This window comes from Lipophrys pholis (assembly GCF_963383615.2).
Source record: "Lipophrys pholis genome assembly, chromosome: 18".
In the NCBI taxonomy this organism is placed as follows: Eukaryota; Metazoa; Chordata; class Actinopteri; order Blenniiformes; family Blenniidae; genus Lipophrys; species Lipophrys pholis.
Window position 1 is genome coordinate 16,500,162 of NC_137646.1, and position 19,651 is coordinate 16,519,812.

The 19,651-nt window shown below is 39.6% G+C and overlaps 3 protein-coding genes across 4 annotated transcripts in view; 1 reads left to right on the forward strand and 2 right to left on the reverse strand.

Moving 5' to 3' along the window:
- Positions 1-5,922, forward strand: part of pea15 (proliferation and apoptosis adaptor protein 15) — a 44,767-nt gene extending 38,845 nt beyond the window's left edge. For both annotated transcript variants that reach the window (XM_080486505.1, XM_080486506.1), the window contains 3 exons: positions 2,047-2,221; positions 2,314-2,469; positions 3,916-5,922. In XM_080486505.1, the coding sequence (XP_080342631.1) occupies positions 2,050-2,221; positions 2,314-2,469; positions 3,916-3,980 (393 nt within the window). In that variant the 5' untranslated portion in view covers positions 2,047-2,049 and the 3' untranslated portion in view covers positions 3,981-5,922. The remainder of the gene's footprint in view (positions 1-2,046; positions 2,222-2,313; positions 2,470-3,915) is intronic.
- A 6,298-nt stretch (positions 5,923-12,220) lies between these two features.
- On the reverse strand, positions 12,221-14,803 carry mrpl48 (mitochondrial ribosomal protein L48). Its single transcript, XM_080486507.1, has 8 exons — positions 14,653-14,803; positions 14,413-14,447; positions 14,174-14,205; positions 13,987-14,072; positions 13,736-13,905; positions 13,334-13,436; positions 13,062-13,151; positions 12,221-12,521 (listed from the first exon to the last, which is right to left on the reverse strand). Exons 1-8 carry the CDS (start codon positions 14,671-14,673, stop codon positions 12,444-12,446), a joined length of 615 nt encoding a protein of 204 aa, XP_080342633.1. The 5' UTR covers positions 14,674-14,803; the 3' UTR covers positions 12,221-12,443.
- A 1,274-nt stretch (positions 14,804-16,077) lies between these two features.
- LOC308123814 (sterile alpha motif domain-containing protein 9-like) lies at positions 16,078-19,385 on the reverse strand. The gene is made up of 2 exons (XM_080486508.1): positions 19,349-19,385; positions 16,078-18,534 (listed from the first exon to the last, which is right to left on the reverse strand). Exon 2 carries the CDS (start codon positions 18,483-18,485, stop codon positions 16,485-16,487), a length of 2,001 nt encoding a protein of 666 aa, XP_080342634.1. The 5' UTR covers positions 18,486-18,534; positions 19,349-19,385; the 3' UTR covers positions 16,078-16,484.
- Positions 19,386-19,651: the final 266 nt, after the last annotated feature.

The window sequence follows — 19,651 nt, forward strand, 5'->3', positions numbered from 1 at the left end:
TTTAAACCAAATGAAGATTGCAGCGAATGAATTCTTCCACGCAGGCTATATCACTCCTTTACACAGCCATGGATCACAGTGGCCATCATCTGCCCTCACCCAAAGTCAGCATGCACACTGGACCACTCACCAGCCAATCACAGTGCAAACACAGAGAGACAATTACATTCACACCTGCAGTAAACTTAGGCCAAGGTTCCGAGTCTGCACTGCAACTTTTCTTATTATCATGTCCGTTTACATGGAAACGGCAAACGATGTAGGTTTCCTGTAGGGCCACTAGTGGGTGCTGTTGGTTGTTTTTGTAATTAAACGACACACGTGCATGAGGGAACGACATGCTGTGAACATTATGGACATGAGTACACAGTCATTCCACCAATGGAACAAAGGAACAGATTATCAGACATCAGTTGTCTCTGTTACACGTTTTTGTTGCATTCTCACGCAAAACCAAACAAAACTAAAATAGCACTTGGAAAAAGAACCATTGTTTTGCATTGTCTTGTCCCATACATGCAAACTGAGTTTGATTTTTGGTTTCTTCTTGGTAAAAGCCAACAAAATCCATCCATCTTCCCCATTCTCTTCATCCATTGGTTATTGAATTATTTAAGCAAACATGTGCTGCACACTTGGATTATTTGCTCCCATTTTCACTCCTACAACTTCTACATATGGATATACAGCCAAGATGAGGAGCTGCTATCTGAATTGTAAAAGTCTGCATTTGCTTTGTGACGTATTTCTCTTTCCCAAACTGACACAGCTCAACAGGCCAGACATCTTCACAACATTTCTGAGTCACTGTCTTCTTCTGCTTCTCTGTTTCTTTGGGCCTTTCTGTCTTTTTTTTTTGTGTGTGTGTCTTTGTGTCTGTAACCTTAACCCAGTAATCTCTATGGCACTCACTCCTTAATGCCAGCCTGATCTTTATCTGCTGAATCCCTGTGTACGCTTCCCAGTGCAGGTCACAACATGAAAAAAAGCCAAAAGTACGTAAAGATTCAAAGAAATGTTTCTCTAAAAATAAGTTAGTGAGACTTCTAGGAGAGCAAAATGTGAAATGCAGCCATCTGTGGCTAATAAGAGCATTTGTTGTCTAGTTTCAGTGAAAATGTTAAGATTAAGTTGGAAATGCAATTCTTAATATAGTTGATTGTTTAGAAATCAAGAATAAAATCAAATTTCAGGGAGAAAATAATCAAAAATATGAAGAACGACAAAGGAATAAAATATGAGGAAGATTATTTTGTATTTTGTATTTTCAGATTCGAGAGGAAATGTTAAAAAAAATATAGTGAAAATACAATCTGAACAACAAAATAAAAACAATTTATGTTGTGACTTGGATGATTACTTCAGGTTGAATTATCATTAAAATAATATTTTTTTTAAAAACACCAAGAACAAATATAAAATTTGAATTGAAAATGTCACATAAAAGGCAACATATCAACTTGGACTTGTTTTCCTCAAAATAATCATCCTTATTAATTGTATAATGTTTTGAAAACAGGTGAAATAAGCTATGATGCAGATCCAAAGGAGGAAGAAGTGTGACAGCTGCACACAGTAAACAAACACTTCTGCTATTAACACCTTTTGGTGTCTGTGTTGTCATTTCACCTGTTGCCTCTAGGAACAATATATGGTCTTATTCTGTAAAATAAATATGAGCTGAAGTACAAATAGTGAATGTGTGACTGACGTCCCGCTCCAGATGAACAGATCTGCCCTTTGGGACGTTTATTCACTAACGTTCAGACAGTCTTACGTCCCATTTTATCCTGTTTTGTCTCTGAGATTTGTTGTGCTTCTCAAGCCCACCCCGAGTGCTGTATGCTATTGTCATTAGCTGAGCTTTCCTAGACATTTTTTCCACAGTTGACTGTGGGAAGTAGGTGGGCTGTGGCTCATAAAGCAACCTAACAACTCCAGGTTGAATTCAGCTTCTGTTCTTTGTTTCCTCTAGTTTCTTTCACCTTGGTTTGTAATTCAAAGCATCGCTCACTCCGTTTGTTTGCCTCTCTGCCTCCTTTCCAGAACATGGCGGAGTACAGCTCTCTGCTCAGCGACCTGTCTGAAAACATCACCAACGAGGACTTGGAGCAGCTCAAATCGGCCTGCAAGGAAGACATCCCCGAGGACCAGAGCAACAACATCACCTCCTCCAAGGAGTGGTTCAGCTACCTGGAGAAGAACGACAAGCTGGCCCAGGGTGAGGCGCACAAACTCTCCCACATCCTAAATCTCTCTTTCATGGTGTTTGAATGAGGCTTTGTGGGTAAACAAACTGCCTCCCCTGTGCAGATAACCTGTCGTACATCGAGCACATCTTCGAGATCTCACGACGGCCGGACCTCCTGACGAGGGTGATTGAGTACCGCACCACCGTGCTGAAGATCTCAGAGGATGATGAGATCGACACCAAGCTCACGCGCATTCCCTCGGCCAAGAAATACAAAGGTCTCACACTCTTTCATACGCATGCACACACACGTAGTGGTCATGTTGAGGTACACTGCAGGCTGTGGCTTCAGCGATGTGTTGAGTTTTACTGCATTTTATTGCGAGGGGTTTCATCCCACCGACTTAGATATTAAAAAGCCGTCTCGGTGTGACATCGTCCAGCTTGACACCATCCATCCATCTTCTATACCGCTTAATCCTTTGCAGGGTCACGGGACGTTGGAGCCAATCCCAGCTTAGCATGAGCGAGGGCAGGATTCACCCTGGACAGGTCACCAGTCAGCTTAACACCACTACAAGCTAAAAAAAAAAAAACTCAGCTGACGTTTGGTTAAATGAAAACTTTTCTGATGATTATAATAAAAACTAGAAACTATTACCTTTATGAAAGCAGCATTTATGGGAGAGCTGATGAACTAGAATAGATCACAGCAGTTTGTGTTTGTGTCCCTAAAATTTGAATTTGGGATTGCAGGGACAGACAAATGGTAAGTCTGTTTGCTGTATTAAAAAGAAACCTGAAAAAAATAAAATGCAAAAAATATCCCTTGATTGAGTTCATTTTCTGCCAAGTCCAGTGAAGCTCTGCCCCCTAGTGGTCAAACAGAAAACTGCCTCAATGTCCTTTCTCCAATGATTCTCTTTGATTTGACCAAACTTGTTGCAAAAGAGGTCAAATGGTTGGAATATGTCATTCAGAATAAACAATTTCCTGATATTTGAAATAGATTCTACAAGATTTTACAGAAGAAACAAAAGATTTAACTTAATCCAGGTCAAGAATGGCGCTGCAGAGCTATGAAACTTTAAACACACTTTTTCTAAACATCCATTTTATTGTGGATTATGACATTTATAATCCCATGTTCAACAGTAGGAAAATGAATATTAACATTTTTAAAGGAAAATGTAAGGATTTTTGCTTGAACGACAGAAAATTGGGATAAACTTTTGCAGGCAAACCAAATTCAGCCAGTCGCATAATACCATTTTCCACCACTAGATGGTGTAATGAGTCACTGTACAATCCATTGTTTTTCCCTGTACAATAAGTCAAATCAGCAATAATGTTAAATAAATGTGTGTGTGTAAATGCTTTCTAAGAAAACTATTAGTTAAAAAAAAAGTTATACTTTATTTTATTTTAGTTATTTGAATGCATTTATTTTTGTTATTTAATACTGTGGTGCCGCATATTGAGGATTGTGCTTCTGGTTGAATAATGAGATGCTATCCCACAGCGAAATGTGAGGAGGAGGTGGCACTTTGTTTTGTTCTCTACCCACAATTTTCTTTTTTCCTCATTATTCCACAGCTTTTGCTTTTCTAAAATTTGAATTGTGATTTTAGGACATTCTGTCTATTACTTTGTGGATTAAATATCTCTTTCTTTTCCTCTTCCTCTGCTCTCTCTATTCAATACACCACCGCTAAAACAAAAAGACATCATCCGCCAGCCATCCGAAGACGAGATCATCAAGTTGGCCCCGCCCCCTAAAAAAGTGTGAGGCCTCCATCCATCGACCGGATCTTTGCACCTTGATTTCTTCACTCCTCGCACTCCAATTGACCGACCAACAAGTTCTGACCGACTCCATCGCGCCCCTCTCACCCGCTCCTTGCCCCGCCCTCACACGCGCCTCCTCCCCCTCCCTCCCCCGCCGCATCACACGCCGTGACGCAGAACGACGCAGGCAGCCATCTACAGAGCGTCCAATCAGATCGTAGCAACGCAGTCCCGTGGTGATGGCGGGCTGCACGAAACACACGAAAAAGACACTGCAAGTGGAAATCCTGAGACGGGCCGACCATGTGTGTGTTTGTGTGTGTGTGTGTGTGTGTGTGTGTGTGTGTGTGTGTGTGTGTGTGTGTGTGTGTGTGTGTGTGTGTGTGTGTGTGTGTGTGTGTGTGTGTGTGTGTGTGTGTGTGTGTGTGTGTGTGTGTGTGTCCAAATTTCACACTAAACTGAAATAGGGGAATGTTTCAGAAGGCTACCAGGATACAGTTAAGATGCGTGCACATCATCTGCATACCTGTGAGTGCTTTTGTCCATTTCAATCATCTTGATTGTGGAGAATAGGCCAGAAATTCTAATTAGTGGACTGAAGACTGCAATCTGGGAATCAAATCGAGCTCCTTTTTATTATTGAGAGTATTTAAGGAAAACTACACTGTGGCTAAAGATGACAGGAAGGAATTTAATCTCAAGCTCATACATATGTGGTTTATTGCTTGTTATAGCGTGTGGCTGCAGTCATTGATTTGCGCCTGTTGTTCCGCAGAAGCTTCGCCAGGCTCCAGCCTCATTTGACTGTTTTCTCAAAAGCAAAACAAAGGAGATCTTGCGGAGGTTAAGATTGAACAAACCCGCCGACCCTCTGCTGGAGGTCTCACTCTGAGTATTACAGATTTCCCTGAATGTCTAACTAATCCTTTAGATTTATTACGGATGACAATATTTAAGGTTGTCAAGCTGCCACCAGGTTGCAGCTTGCAGCAAAATGTTTAAGTTTTGTGCAAATTCCCTTTACCGTTATATACGATTACATCAAAGTCTAATATAGAGGAAAATATCCGAACATTTTCATAGAAAATATATGCCGATATTTGCATTTAACCCATATAGAAAGATATTTACACAAGAGAGAAGTTATTTCTGTATGAAGAAAGCTCCCTGATCATAGGTCTTATTTTCAACACGGGGACCAGATGGCATTAAAGTCAAATTTTGTATGAGCTGAAACAGACAAATAATATATAGAGAGAAAATATAGGAGAAATAATATATTGAGTGTACGTTCAATTGAGAGAACTGGGGCTCTAGCCACGGATTACCAACATATGAGCAGATTTACAACTAAAGTCAATTTTGTTTTTTTCATCTCAGGTAAACGTTTTCAGTGTCTCCATGTCAATTATTTTCAGTTTAAAAAAAAAAAACCCTTTGATGTGTACAATGAAGTATATATTTTAGCTATTATTTTTTATTTTGTGAAAACACAAAAACAAATGCTTAAAAGTGCAATGTGTGATATTTCAAGTCTGAAAACTCAAGAACATCCTAAAATTGACTTTATTAAAATGCAAAAGTCAGCCAAGCCTAAACCACCTTGCAATACCACTTTGTGCCACAGGATGGTGTAGTGAGTCACTTTCCCATGCTTTCTCGGGACACTGAAAAGTACTGCAAATATGACGACAGCGGAAGTTTCCAACAACAATTAACAGCGAATCCCTGAGGAACTCACTGCTGCCCCCAGAGCACAAAAGTGGCGTGACTTTAATCTTACACGCTGTACCTTTAAACCTTTATTTTACTGTTTTCATTACCATTCCATTTGATGCACTGAAAAAAAAAAAAAAAACACAAGTGACCCGTGTGTCATTTCTCTTTGAAAGATGAAGGCTACCGGAAGGGGAAAAGAAAACAAAAGATGGTGAAAGACATCAAAAAAAAAAAAAAAAAAACCTAAAAAAAAAACTGGCATGTGATTTTAACGTTCATTATTGAAAATGTATATAACGTATATATTTTGACAGCGATCTCTTATACACACCATGGCTCCTAACTATGCGATCCCTGCCATGCACCGACACAATAGCTAGCAAGACTGTTGAAATTAAAGTATAATAACCGCTCTTTTGAACACTGTGTACGATAAAGCCTTAGCTCTTACTCTTAACCCCCAAATTTCTAAGAACTGTGAGAGGCGGCGCGGCGATGAGACAGGGGCACCACCGCTGCGAGTCAATCAAGAACAAAGCTCTTGTTTTTTTTTGTTGTTTTTTTTGTCGTGACTTTTATTCAGAAAAATTTGCTAAGGACTTCAGTGTCGGTGTGTACGGAACGTGTGTGGTCTGTTTCTGTACTTGTCTGTGTTTTCCTCGATGCTATAGGATCAAAAATACAGAGGAAATCCACATTTCAAAAAAAACAATTTTAAAAATCAATCAGTAGTTAACTTAACCCCGCCCCTCCACCTTCCCGCCACATTCCCCTCACCACCACGCTCCACTCCCACCCCAGTGCCAACGACCAAGACTTGTTTCTTTTTTTGGGGGGTTGTTCATTTCGGTCACAGGTTCTGTGATCTTTATTTTATCTTTATTTCAATTTTTTTTATTTTGTATTGCTCGGTGTGTGTTGTAGTGTTAAACTGATTTGTATCCTATGCATTTGTAGGAGAAAAAACAAACAAACTCTGCACTGTAACATATCCTCCCAACCAAACCACCCAATCTAAAGGACTTGAGCTCTTTAATCGTTGACAAGTCAGCGTGTCTGTTCGTGGCGACATCCTCACATTCTTGTGCTGCATGCTGGAAATTATACCACACGTGTTTTCCAGTCTTCATTCCATGAAAATGGTGGGGGGGGGGGGGAGTAGAAGAAAAGAAAAAAAAAGTTAGACCAACAATACTGTACTACCTGTGTTCTGCTCTTTTGCAAGCAACGTCTTAACATCCGCTCGTCTTTGAGTGACAGCGATCTTAAACCAAGGTCTGCAAACCCTGGACAGTGTCTCCCCGCAGGAAACATCCAGGCACAAATCAAGCTTTTCTGTAGTACTGTTAAAGGAATAATCTACCCTAAGATAGACCGACATCATGGTGTGCCAGCTCCGGATTGAACGGCCACCGTTGCACGCATAAGAGGATGAACGTAAAAGTTACAACATTCGCCGGAGTTACAAGCGTCCAGCGGGCAGTAGGGAGCGCTTTGCTTCTTCGTCCATGGATCCTTACGTCCGTTTGTGTTTTAAACATTTCTAGCATGACGGCATCTGGACATGTGCACGGATCATTTTCAGACTCACTTTCCTTTTATTTCTTTAGGTCCACTGCAAGATTACAACCAAAAATAGGCCTGATTATTATTATTTTATTTTTTAAGTTTTTTGGGGTTTTTTTTAAATCTTGCTGTTTTGGTGTTATGGTGTTAAGAGTATTTTCTCGGAGGATTTCCCCCACCCAGTGTCCAGACTAGCCCACGCCAGGCCAGACCCCGAGTGAAGCGGTGGCTGCCCTCCTTTAAAACTTTAAAAACCACTGCATCTGTAAAGGCCAAGAGCACGTCGTCAGGTGAAGGGAGGCACTGGCACTCACTGCTATGACCTGTGGGCGACGGTCGTTCCCCCCCGCCCCCCCCCCCCCCCCCCCCAGTTAGAAACAAAAGAGATCGCCACGTCTCGCACGGGAGGTTTAGAGCCACCGGAATTCTTAGTCTCCTTTTTTTTTATTTTGATTCTTTAAATAGCAACTTGTGGATTTAGACGTTTGTGATTATGTGATTTTCTTATTTTTCTTAGTTTAAAGTAGGCGATGGACTCGCGTTAGCAACTGTGTGGTAGTTTGTTAGTCGTTTTGACAGTGGATTGACCCCCCCCCCCCCCCAAAAAAAAAAAAAAAAAAAAAAAAAAAAGAGAGACAATTTAGACAAGTGATTTAATCCGTATAATTCGCATTAAACTGTGTAAACCTTTACTCTCTTTTTTCTTTCTTTTTAATGTCATCCCGATTCCCATCTGACCACGTCGCCAGGCAAATCACATGTTTCCTCTGTAGCCGTCGGCACATAATATATCGACATATCAGTCTCGAATGATGTCAAATTTGGATTTCCATGCACCAATTTACATATCAACTTAGTAAATGCTGCAAAAGCCTACCAAAACAAATCAAGACGGTCTCATGGAGGATTATTGTGACCTATACATAAGCGTGAACTACGTAGATGATGAAGACCCTGATGCTCTGTGAAGGTATTCATCGTGTGACGCTAAACGATCAGCTGAAATTAATTCGAGTAACAATTCCCGCCGCGGGTTTTTTTTTTTTTTTTGGTTGTTTCTCTATCGTTTTATTAGTTTGTAAATATGTATTGTGAAAGTATATCACAAGTGTTTGTTTTTTAAATGGATTAATTTATTTAATGTCTATATATTGTTTGTTGTTTTTACATATACTGATTCTTCTTTTTTATTTTTTATTTTTTACTAACTGGAAGCAAATCAAGGGGATGGCGATGCCGTGCTCAGTTAAAAACCATCACGCGTCGATACTTTTCTATTCCATGTTGTTCTCTTCGTTTGCGTTTCGCTGTTGCAGCTTTTCAGTGACTGTTTTTACAAAGATGGAAAAAAGACTCATAAATTGTATTTACTGATATGCGTGTAACATATTATGTTTTACTGTGTCGTGTTTGAGCCGATGTGTCGTGGTCACTGCTTGTAAAGCGGTTTTCTTTTTTTTATTCAGAGTTTCCAAATCATGACAAAAGATAAGAGGAGTCACAGATATCACGATCTGATTCACTTGAGAAATGTTGATACACTATTCACATTTTTCTATTTGAGTTTTCTACTATATTTCGCACATTTATATATAAGGGTGGGGTTGTTTTTGGGTTTTTTTTCAGAACGATAAAAAAAGTCACAATTATTTTCCCATAGAGCCCCAAAGTGTTTAATATTAAATAAATAAGTTCGACAAAAACATTTAAATGCAGCCTGGTAACTAAAATGCACTTGAAGCCACAGCATAGTTGAAAGTGTGATACTTTTATTTACTTCTACTTTTCAATGGAGAAAAAAAAAAAAAAACATTAAAACTCGCAAGTTAAACTTTAAAGTTACCTCCCAGTCACTTCCACTGATCCACAGACAGCCAGCTGCAGAGTGGACCAAACCAATGTGACACAAATAGGGGGGGGGGGGGGGGACTATCATCTTTGTTAAATTGCAAATGTATGATTTTGTTTATAACTGGAGAAGACAAATTTCAGTATTTATATTTGAATAATTTAAGGATTGTTCAAAAATGTATATTTTCCTAGTCCCTCATAAATTCTGCCCACACATCTGAAAACTTTTCATGATGTAACCACTAATCTGGGAGTAATCGTTACGAAATAACACTGACATATAAGCTTATTGGCTCGTTTCTCTCCTTTCACGAATATATACAGTTGTTTTTTTTAATCTTATAATCAGCTTTTTATTCAATATTAAACACTTGAGGCTCCTTTATCTTTTCTGTTTAAAAAAAAAAAAAAAAGTGGGTTTAAGAGTGCATCGATGATGTGAGGAGGTAACTGAGTGCTGAGAAGTTTGAGTTGTGAGGGCGAGCCCCGGGCGTGATTTTAGCTGTTTTAAATACACTGGGGCATCGGGAGGCGTCACACGGTGAGTGTGTGAGGCCAAAGGCGACATCCAGTGTGAGATTATCCTTGTGAATGTTGGCAGATCTTGCACAAGATTGCTGTACAATGTTGAGACAGTTTGTGGTTTTAATGGAAGCAGGAGTTCTGAATGTCTGGCCGGTCCCATCACACAAAGCTGTGCAGCATTTCTTTTCTTTTTTGTTGTTGTTGTTGTTGTTGTTGTTCGCCTCTTCTTTGCTCAAGCTCTCTTAACATCCTTTTGCACACAAAAAAAGCAGCGAGCTCTGGTTAAGTTGCAAAGCGCTGGGGTGTGTGTGTGTGTGTGTGTGTGTGTGTATGTGTGGAACTTGAAATCATGACATGCTTGACATTTGTTAACTTCTCATGAAGTTTGTGGTGAACAATCTTTAGTTTGGGATGTTGTCATTGGTGGTCAGATATCAGAGGTTTTCTGAATTGTGCGTGTGGTTTTTGTGGACGTGACGTGTGTTTCCAGCAGTGGTGGGACCCGTAACTGTTGGAGGGAGGTTGACCGTAACAATAACACAATGCATTCCTGTGATGTGGGGGTTTTATTGGGGGCGGGGCGGGGGGGTGTAGGCGTCGAACCAGAGATGTGCGGTCAGGGGAGGCAGGTGAGCCAAAGCCTCATTTACTTTTTATGAAAGTGCCATGTTTCCTGGTCAAACTGTGAGGAAGCGGTGCCTCCCACATTGACAAGTCGAGAGACAGAAAGTCATTTAGGACGTATATAAATGCAAAATAATGACTTTTTATGGCCTTTAAAAGAGCTGTTGTCTCACCTGTCGCCACCCGCACTGCACATCACTGCGTCTAACTCTCTGTGTTATGTTGTGACAGAATTTGTAGGTTAGAGAAGGTGTTTTGTTTCTTTCTTTCTTTTTTTTTTACTTTTTGGGAGAATCAGATAGCACCTGACGGTTCTGATCTCGTGTGAGTGATGGAAGAAGTATCTCAATACTCTGGAGAGGTGGTTACATCTGTTACTTTGGAAAATTAACCTCCAGGTTAGGCCATAATCCTGCGATTCGTTTGAGGTGTTTTGTGTCGATTCTTTCCTTTTCAGCTGCTAAATTGACGATTTGTTACAAGAAAAAGAAAAAAAAAATGGAAAATGGAGAGCAAGAGGAGCAGCTGTTAATCTAACAGACTTTAATCCGTGTAACATGTTTTAATTGGACCCGTGTGTCACTGCCTCCAGAGTCGGCCGGCGGGATGTTTCCCTATCACGTTCTGTTCTTTTGTGACGTTTGTAGTTTTTCAAATGGTGTAGCAAGTGGCAGGCGTGAGTCGATCCAGTTCATTCCGTTAGTCGCGGCGTGTTGCTCTTAAATAAATGTGACCATGTAGACTTACATCTGTTAGATATCGTGCACAACAGTCGATTTTTCGGTTTGAGACGTGATCCAGTTCTGTTCTCAGTGACAAAAAAAAAAAAAAAAAAGAAAAACATAGTTGTATTTCTGTTGTATTTTCTGCATTCAGCTCACATCGTTACCCTGTCGGATGCCATGGGCTCAATGCTGTTAGAAACTTTTTGCTAAGGTTTCCCTCTGGTGGCGGCAAAAAGACGACGCACGTCGGGATTTGTTCTGCGGCGACTGCAACAAAATATGACATGAGGTATTTCAACCAATTCAAAAGGTGTGGCTTTTTGTCATGATTTAAGAGACTGAACAGAAATTATGCCATTTTGTCATTGTGCTAAATGAATATAAATATTATATATTAAAATATATTTGCTAACCAACACTGTGTTGCCTGGAGTTTACTTTCACTATGTTTACGGAAGAAAGTTTTCGGGTTATCTATTTCACTTGAGTATTGTGCAATAAGGAAAACTTACTGTGATTGACCTTTGATTTTTAACTTAAGTTAGTGATGTTTAGGAGCAGCAGCCTGTGGACGTGGAGCTCGTCTCAGTTCAGGCGTCTGCAGTGAAATGACAGCAAACGTTTCACTTCTCGTTTTCAACTCGGCTCAAGTTTTCGACCGGTGGGCGAAAATCGTAGTTGTGCAACCTCTTGTGGACAAATTACGAATAGCAATAACATTTCCTTCTTTCGATAACATTTCTTTTGTAATTTTGGAACTTTTCACTGATCCCATCTATTTATATTGCATTAATCTCTATATAAGTTTTCACCAGAATTAGTATGATCACATTAAAAGTGACTATTTTATTATATTTCTATGATCAGAAACCCATGAAACACCGGTTATAAATCCAAGAATTTAAGTGCTATATTTATCTTGGCACTACCAGACAGCTAAAATAAATATGAGCGTGCCAGCCTTTTCCAAAACTTGACCCTAAAGACCAATTTCCAAAAATAGAGAAATTAGTTACACAGGTAGATCGATGGTCATATTAACACATTAAAAGCAGGTATAAAGTGAAATCGCTCGAAATGCGTTCATGTTAATTTCAAGTCTTTTTCATATAATCAGTGTTTATTCTCATGAATGGTGGCGGTAGATGTGCCCTCTGGTTGTGAGTGTGAAACTTGAGTGGCCCTCGGGATAATCACAATTAATTATTCCATATGAAAAACCTTCGGTTTTGGCAGAACATTCAAGTTTAATAGGAAGAAATGAGGCAGAAAAGCAGAACGAAAATAAAAAATAACATTTTATTTCCAAAAGTCACAGACTTTCCACGAACATGATGTGTTTAGTTATTTCAATCACTTCTACTAGACAATAAATATACTCAAACAGACAACTTATTTGAAAAAAAACAAAAAACAAAAACAATGTCAAACATGGTTTTAGAAGTGAGGTGGCCCTAGTGGCCCACCTGAGCTATGAGGCCCTCCAGCTCCGGTCGCACCTTGAAACGTGCTTGGTATTCAGCTTCCGTGTGCTGAGAGGTGAGAAGACAGAGGATTTTCATTAAACATTAAAAAAAACAACTGCAACAGACCTGGAAAACTTCCCACTGCTTTCGTTTTAAATAATTCTGTTTTTACTAAGTGTTTTTTTTTTCTTTTAGAAGAGAGAACTGGGAGAAGGAACTCCACCTTTTGGAAATGTCTGACTGTTTCCTGAAATGATTTCCAATAAGCTGCAATAAATACTGGGTTATGAGATTCTACTTCCTCTTACGAGGAACTGCAGTGAGATAGATCTGCCCACAAAGGACCAACGGCTGATGATTGTATTGAAAGAAATCTATACAATGGAAAAAACTAACCCACAAACTGAAGGACAAAAATAAATAAATGATATGAATAAAAGACTCTAAATCCAAAACGAAATGTTCTTATTTTTGTATCTCCGTGTGTTTATAAAAGCCAAATAAAAAATCTTGAGCGGGAAAAAAAATCTGGTTAGTTACAAATCCACTAGTTGATATTTGGACGCCGCTGGACTGTGTCAAGAGTTGCATCTTAAAGCCACTCACCTCCTTCACAGACAGCTGAACTCCTTCTGGCTGATTCTTCAAGACGACGTCCATGATGACGGGACACAAGGTGGCATTTACACTGCTCAACTACAGGACGTAAAGGACGTAAAGGTCAGGTCTTAAGTCCCATTGGTTTTTGGAAACGGAGTAACAGAAGTTGTAAAATATAAATCGTCTTGATTTACATTTAACCGACATACACGTTAAAAAAAAAAATAAAAAAAAAAAATGTAAAAGTATCTTTTGTTTTGTTTTAACACTTGTTGTACCTGGACGACTCGTAGGTGAGACTTTAGCACGGTGTCGACGACCGTCTTGGTGCCTTGCTCTTGCATCAGCATCACCTCTATGGTTCTGGTTGGTAAAGCGTAGCTGCGTGAAAAAGTAAAGAGCAAAGAATTCAAGTTGATGAGAGACCTGGCACCGCGACCAATCAACACGACGACTGCCGACTGTTGCCAGATTGTTTGCTCAACATACGAGTGCCATTTGTATGAATTCAACCTTCAGATCTCGGAACGTCAGTGTTCGGATCTGTACTATTCTACAACTGATCCTGTTGCTGAGGCAAACACGTGATCTCCACTCCACCAATCAACACAATTAAAACCCATGCACATTAGATCGTATAATACGTTATACATGTGACGAGACCAATAGAACTCCCTCACCTCTCGACCACTTCGATGCCGAGCCGGTTGCACAGGTTGTGGATGTACTGGGAGTAATGCTCCACCACCGTCATGTCGTAGCCCGACACCGTGACGTTGAGGGTCCCGTACGCCGTCGGCGTCGCGGCTACGATCGGCGTCATCTGCAGTCTGTCTCTCTTTTTCTTGACCTGAAACAAAGCAGATATATAATGACATCCCGTTCATCGGAGGCCGTGGGGTTTTGGCGTCCAGTGGCTTTGCTGTCGTACCATTTGTTTGGGTAAAAGATGCCTCCACCTTCCGATGCCATGGGTTGGCATGCTCCTGTACGGTCTCTCATTCGCGAATGCGGTGCCTGACAAGAAAAGTTTGTTAAATCAAGCAGTCGCCAAGTACAGTAATGTAGAGATGAGCCACACAGGACCAGCGAGGTTGTAGTGGCGTTTTAATACTTACACCAGACAGGGTGCCGGATGGAGGGAGCGACTCTGCAAAGAATAGAGGACAAATTATTAAAATCAGTAATTATAATAGGGAATTCAGCACAACACAACCAATTGAATCAGCAGGTTTTTATCTGTGGCAGTCTCGCAACTGATTTCATTGCTGAAGTCTAAAAATACAGTGACATTGCTGTATTATTTGTGCCTTTATGGTGAACGCAAAGGGAGAAAACGAGCAACGCAAACACTCACCGACACAAGGCTTGATTCAACACAGACACCTGCAGCTAAAAAAAAAAAAAAAAAAAAAAATCAGGATTTATTACATATAATTCTCTAGTATTTAAAACTGTAAAGGTTTACAAACATGTTGTGCATTAGCGGATTGTCTCTATTGTGACACACGCGCGAGCACCGTCAGTTGAAGCTAAAGCAAGTGACCTCAGAACAAACCGGAGTTTTTTTCCTGAGCTAAATCAGAACAAACGTTACCTTTCTAAATGCAGGATTCATTATTCAGCCCGTCGGGATTCAACCAAATACGCGCGTTGTCCGTAGAGACGAGAATAAGTGATAAACTACAGAAAAAGTGGGCTCAAAATATCTGAGACTGTGCGGACACCGGATGTGTTCACGTGACACCGGTCCGTGGGAGAAACACAAAGGAACGAAGGTTCCGCGAGACTGAAGAAAGTTTAAAATGAATGCTAGGAAAGGTATACGTTTGATCTCATTTATTAATTTATTTATTTTGTTTTATTTACTTTATTTCATGCTCACTTTTTGCTTAGAACTGTTATAAGAAAACAGGTTTAATTATAAAACAACCCAAAAAACCACTAAGATCAATTACTCATTAGATGTGAATACTTCCAGATTTTTGTTGTCACGTGGAGAGCTGACATAAACAATCACTTAACTGACGGTCATTTACATGGCTTTTCCATATATATACATACACAATAGAATAATAATTCTAATGTTCTAATTTTTGTATATTCTCACCACTGTTATTTAAATGTATTCATAATAAACAAATACGTTTCTAAATGTTAATGACAATGATTTAAATACATACAGTCCGACTATTGATTTTACTTTTTCTGCAATATCTCAACTTAATGTAACATGCATTTACGTTTCATAAAAATCAATATTAACTGATATATTAGCATCAATATGTAGCTAATGTATTTTCGCAGTTTCTATTTTTGCACCATAATCTGTCAGCCCTAAATATTTCAACCCCAAAGCAAATTTGAAAACATGGCTATTGTGTTTTTCTGTATTTCCCTTCACAATATATAAGCCTTTGTTTTATTTCATAAAATCCATAGGGAGCATATTCAATATCAGTGTCTAATTATAAACATATTTCTCCCTTTGTTCTCGATTGTCATTTATTAGCACCGAAAGATGGTTTTGTCTTTTGGTATTTACATATTTCCTGGTGAGTGAACTTGAAAAGTGATCAAATTGAAAGCAGTGTTGAAGGAGTGACTATTCTCATTGTGTAAAATATATTCATTTATAAATTGTAACACTGAGCAGCCTTGAACCAAGATTTCCATTGCCCTTTCATTTGTGTAGAATATGTTGTAACAGCAACTGCCTTTATTTTGTAAATGTTATGCCGTATTGAAAGTTGTGGGAACATTAATGTATAGCTGCAGCCAGCTGAAGTCGTTAATATAACATTTATATGTATGCATGCACACCTTTTGGTCTTTCTCACTCACATAGTTCACATAGAATTGTTTTTTGTTAGTTTTTTTGCCGCATAAAAATACCTGTACATTTCAATAAAATCTGGTGTTAAAATAAACTTTTGGACATTTTAAATTTACAGCATTTTATGTCAGATTATAGAGAAATAATGAATTCGTACATTCTCAAGAAAAAACAGCAATTCATGAAATATTACAATCTCTTTAATGTCCCAGTATAGAATGTTTACATAAAATAACGTTTGTTTCCATGAAAGTTGCATTGCAAAAGAAAACAAAACACCACACAGGATAAAAACAGAATCATTATTCAGAATATATTATTTCGTCACCAATATTTTTAAGACCACACTTCTATAAAAGAGTAAAATTCAAAAAATTGACATCAAGTTTGTTGAAAATTATGAAAAATCTAAACAACATGGTTTATGTCACCATCCACCTTAATTATGTAGGATTTTTATATTCACATAATTCAGCTTAAAAGTTATATTTCACCTTGTTTTTCAGCCACCTGATTTAGAAATAAACTGCAGGAAACTCGTTGTTTTATAGGGTTCCATCCAAATTTCTCCTCCAAAATCTATCATCAGCAGCTCAGTTTGGCTGCACGGCACAATCATTAAGTTGTAGTTCATCATGTGGGGTTGAAACATTAATGACGACGGGACCCTGAATGGTGAAATAGAGATAGAAAAGCTCAGACCTCTGAGATGGCCCAACTTCTAATCTGGCCTGAATTTCCTGCCCTCCCACTCGAACAGAAACTTCTTGCATCGCAGCAGTTTGCTGTGACTCCACTTGGACCGGAAGTAGGAGTTCTCTGATTCCCTGGACCTGCCACACTCTCCCTTCACACCACATATCATCGATCATCTCTTTCTTCTTTCTGTCATTTTGTTCTGTTAACTCAGAGTCGACTTCCCCCTCCACAACTGCATCCAGTATCGATTTGTGTATCCACTTGCTCAACCCATGGCCTTTCCCCAGGAAGAACAGAGGGAGAAGGTAGCGGCCGCGGAGGTATTTGGCATATGTGCCCTCAAAGGCATTCTTCATGGATCTGACATGCTGCTGCAGGTTAAGAGGCAGAAGAGCTTCTGTTTCTTGATCCTCATCTGTGTCCTCGTCGCTTGACTCGTCATCCTCTGCAGCCCGTCCTTCCTCTTCATCATCAGCCTCTTGTTGCACCTCTTGAAGCTGCTCCTCCGGCCAAAACAACATCAGAGCCAGAAGGTGAAACTCTGGTTGTGGCGGTTGTGACGGTTGTTGCCAGAGGAATCTGCGAATTACTGATTGCAGTTGTGTCAACCGTGCAAGCTGAGGAGCGTTATGCTTCCTGTTGCTCAAGATTACGTTTGAAAGGATGTACCGCATGGCCGTCACAACATCGTCACGATATACCTGATACATGCTTTTCAGGTCATCGACAATGCCTTCTAGTTCAGGAGTTGTTCTCTGAACCTCAGCTTGTCTTCTCAGCGTGAAAAGGCCATGGTTCAGAGAATCCAGAAGTCCTGGGAAGCTGGTGGAACTGGCTGCCGCCCTTCCTGTGTAGCGTTGATAACAAGCTGCGATGTCCTCCCGGAAGTAATGCGGCTCCAACGTTTTCATGTCAGGCATGGAGTAGGTGAGATACAACTCAAAAAACTCAAACTTGTCTTCAACGTCCCTTCTCAATTTTTCCCTAAAGGGACTTTCACGAAGCTTCACAAAAACTAAGTTCGCCACTTGAATGAAACCAAAGTGGCCTCTGTTGTTGAATGAAACTGAAGTTCTGACAGCAACATCAGGATCCACATTCTGTGAGTCTTCTTCTTTCATAGCTTTCTCCTCAACAGCTTCGAAGGCCCTGAGGGATTTATTTGCATATTCCCAAACGTCCACTATTTGCCAAGCGTTTTTCAAACGGTTCTTATAAACCTGCCCCAGAGTGTCGGCCACATAAGAGTTGTATGGATCTATATTGATGGCTCTTTCAGCCCATGCTGCTGCCATTTCATAATCCCTTCTTTCAATGTAGTACAGACGAGCTATTGTTTGTGGATAAATAGCAATTCTGAATCTTGTTGATGCTGTTTTCAAAACAGACACAGCATGAAAAAAATTCTCTCGCTTCAGTATATCGCTGATCAACCGGGAAAACTTCTCCTTGCCTTTCTTTCCCGTCTTTCTTTTCAATAGTAAATCCTTGACCATCTGCACTACGTGTGGTTGGGGCTCACCTCCACAAAGAAAGTCCATGAGTTTCTTGGCTGTGGTGCTTCTGTTAATCCCTGAATTGTGCAGTATCTCCAATTGCTTTCGTGCTTCGTCTTGGTCGCACATGCATACTTGACCGGGTGTGTCTGTACTGATAAAGACAGTAAAAGGTTCCATTCTTTCTTCAAACGGGGGTCCTCCATTGATGGGATCAGGCGGTCCGAGGATCTGTTGGCACACTTGCATTGGCAGGTACGAGTCCGGAACGTAAGCATGCAGCAGAGCCAGAAATGAGAAGAGTCGTGTGTTGGTGGAGTTGCGGTTTTGCTGGATGTAATTTGACGAATATTCATCACTGCCGTCAGTGGAACTTGTTTCTGTTAAGTCGCTTTCCATCACTGATGTCTTCAAAAAAAAAAATTTTTAAATCCAAGTTTTCATTCACCTGAAGAAATGAAGACAATAAATAATATACAATAAATAAAATAGAAAACACAATTTATGTGTCACAGTTCCATTATCACCTCCCAATTCCAACCATCTTCTATGCCATTGAAAGGATTCTTGTGCCACCTGAGGCAAAATTTTAATTGAAAAAAAACCTGGCACAGCTAAAGCAACAAGCACATACTTCAGTTCATGTCGCAGGGAAATACCCATCAGCAGGTGGAGCCGCAAAATTTTGTTATCTATATTTTCCAAATAGAATAACAGGCTGTTTTAATATTAAAGACTCAGTGGAATTGAAAATAAAAATAATAAAATAAAAAAAGATAAAGGGATCTGGATACAAAGAAGTAATTAAAATTTAAGATTTGATTTGTTGAATAATTCTGAAAATTATAACATTGTTAAAAAATGTATTAATTTTGATGACATTTAATCTCTATTTCTAAGATATATCACAGAACAAGTGAATATTTAAAAAACACATTTTCGAACTCACACCTAAAGGCTATTTAGAGTCACAAATGAACCTCAATGCATACACCGGGAGAACATGCAAGTTTATGTATAATGGAAAATCAAATATCATTTCTATTTCATTGGATACTTTTTTAACCTCCTGAGGAAATTATTTCTCAGCATTTAACGCATCGTTGAGGTTTGAGCAGCCATTTACCAAGACTGACGAACTTTAAAGCCCAAATAAAAACACGGCACAGCTTCTACAAGCAAGTATTCGTTCATAAATCTAAGAAAAACCTGTTTAAATGGTGTTTAGTTGATCAATTACACTCAGAATTTAATGTTGTTACCTTGAGTTGTAGATGATGTGGAGTTGGCTTGTGGGCATCAATAAACAGTGTGAGCTAAGCCTGCCTGTTATATCTGATTTGTGCCGCAATATGTTGAGAGTGACACGCCTCCATGGTGACTCAGCACATAATAGAAGATAAATGCAGCGTCACTTCACAACCTAAGGTGTATCACTAAGGTCGGTCCAGCCAGTTTTGTTTCTGCAGAAACGACTGAGGCATGATTTCCTGTAAATGGTGACTTTACGAGAAGCTTTACCCATTTGAGGAATGATAATTGAAAAACCAAACCAAACCAAAAAC

Excerpts from the sequence above, each read along its gene's own strand:
- LOC308123814 (XM_080486508.1), bottom strand. The coding sequence starts at position 18,485 with ATGGAAAGCGACTTAACAGAAACAAGTTCCACTGACGGCAGTGATGAA.
- mrpl48 (XM_080486507.1), bottom strand. The coding sequence starts at position 14,673 with ATGAATCCTGCATTTAGAAAG. Across the intron at positions 14,448-14,652 it reads TGAATCCTGCATTTAGAAAG|CTGCAGGTGTCTGTGTTGAA; the intron begins GTAACGTTTGTT and ends TTTTTTTTTTAG. Across the intron at positions 13,437-13,735 it reads GGCATCGAAGTGGTCGAGAG|CTACGCTTTACCAACCAGAA; the intron begins GTGAGGGAGTTC and ends TTTTTCACGCAG.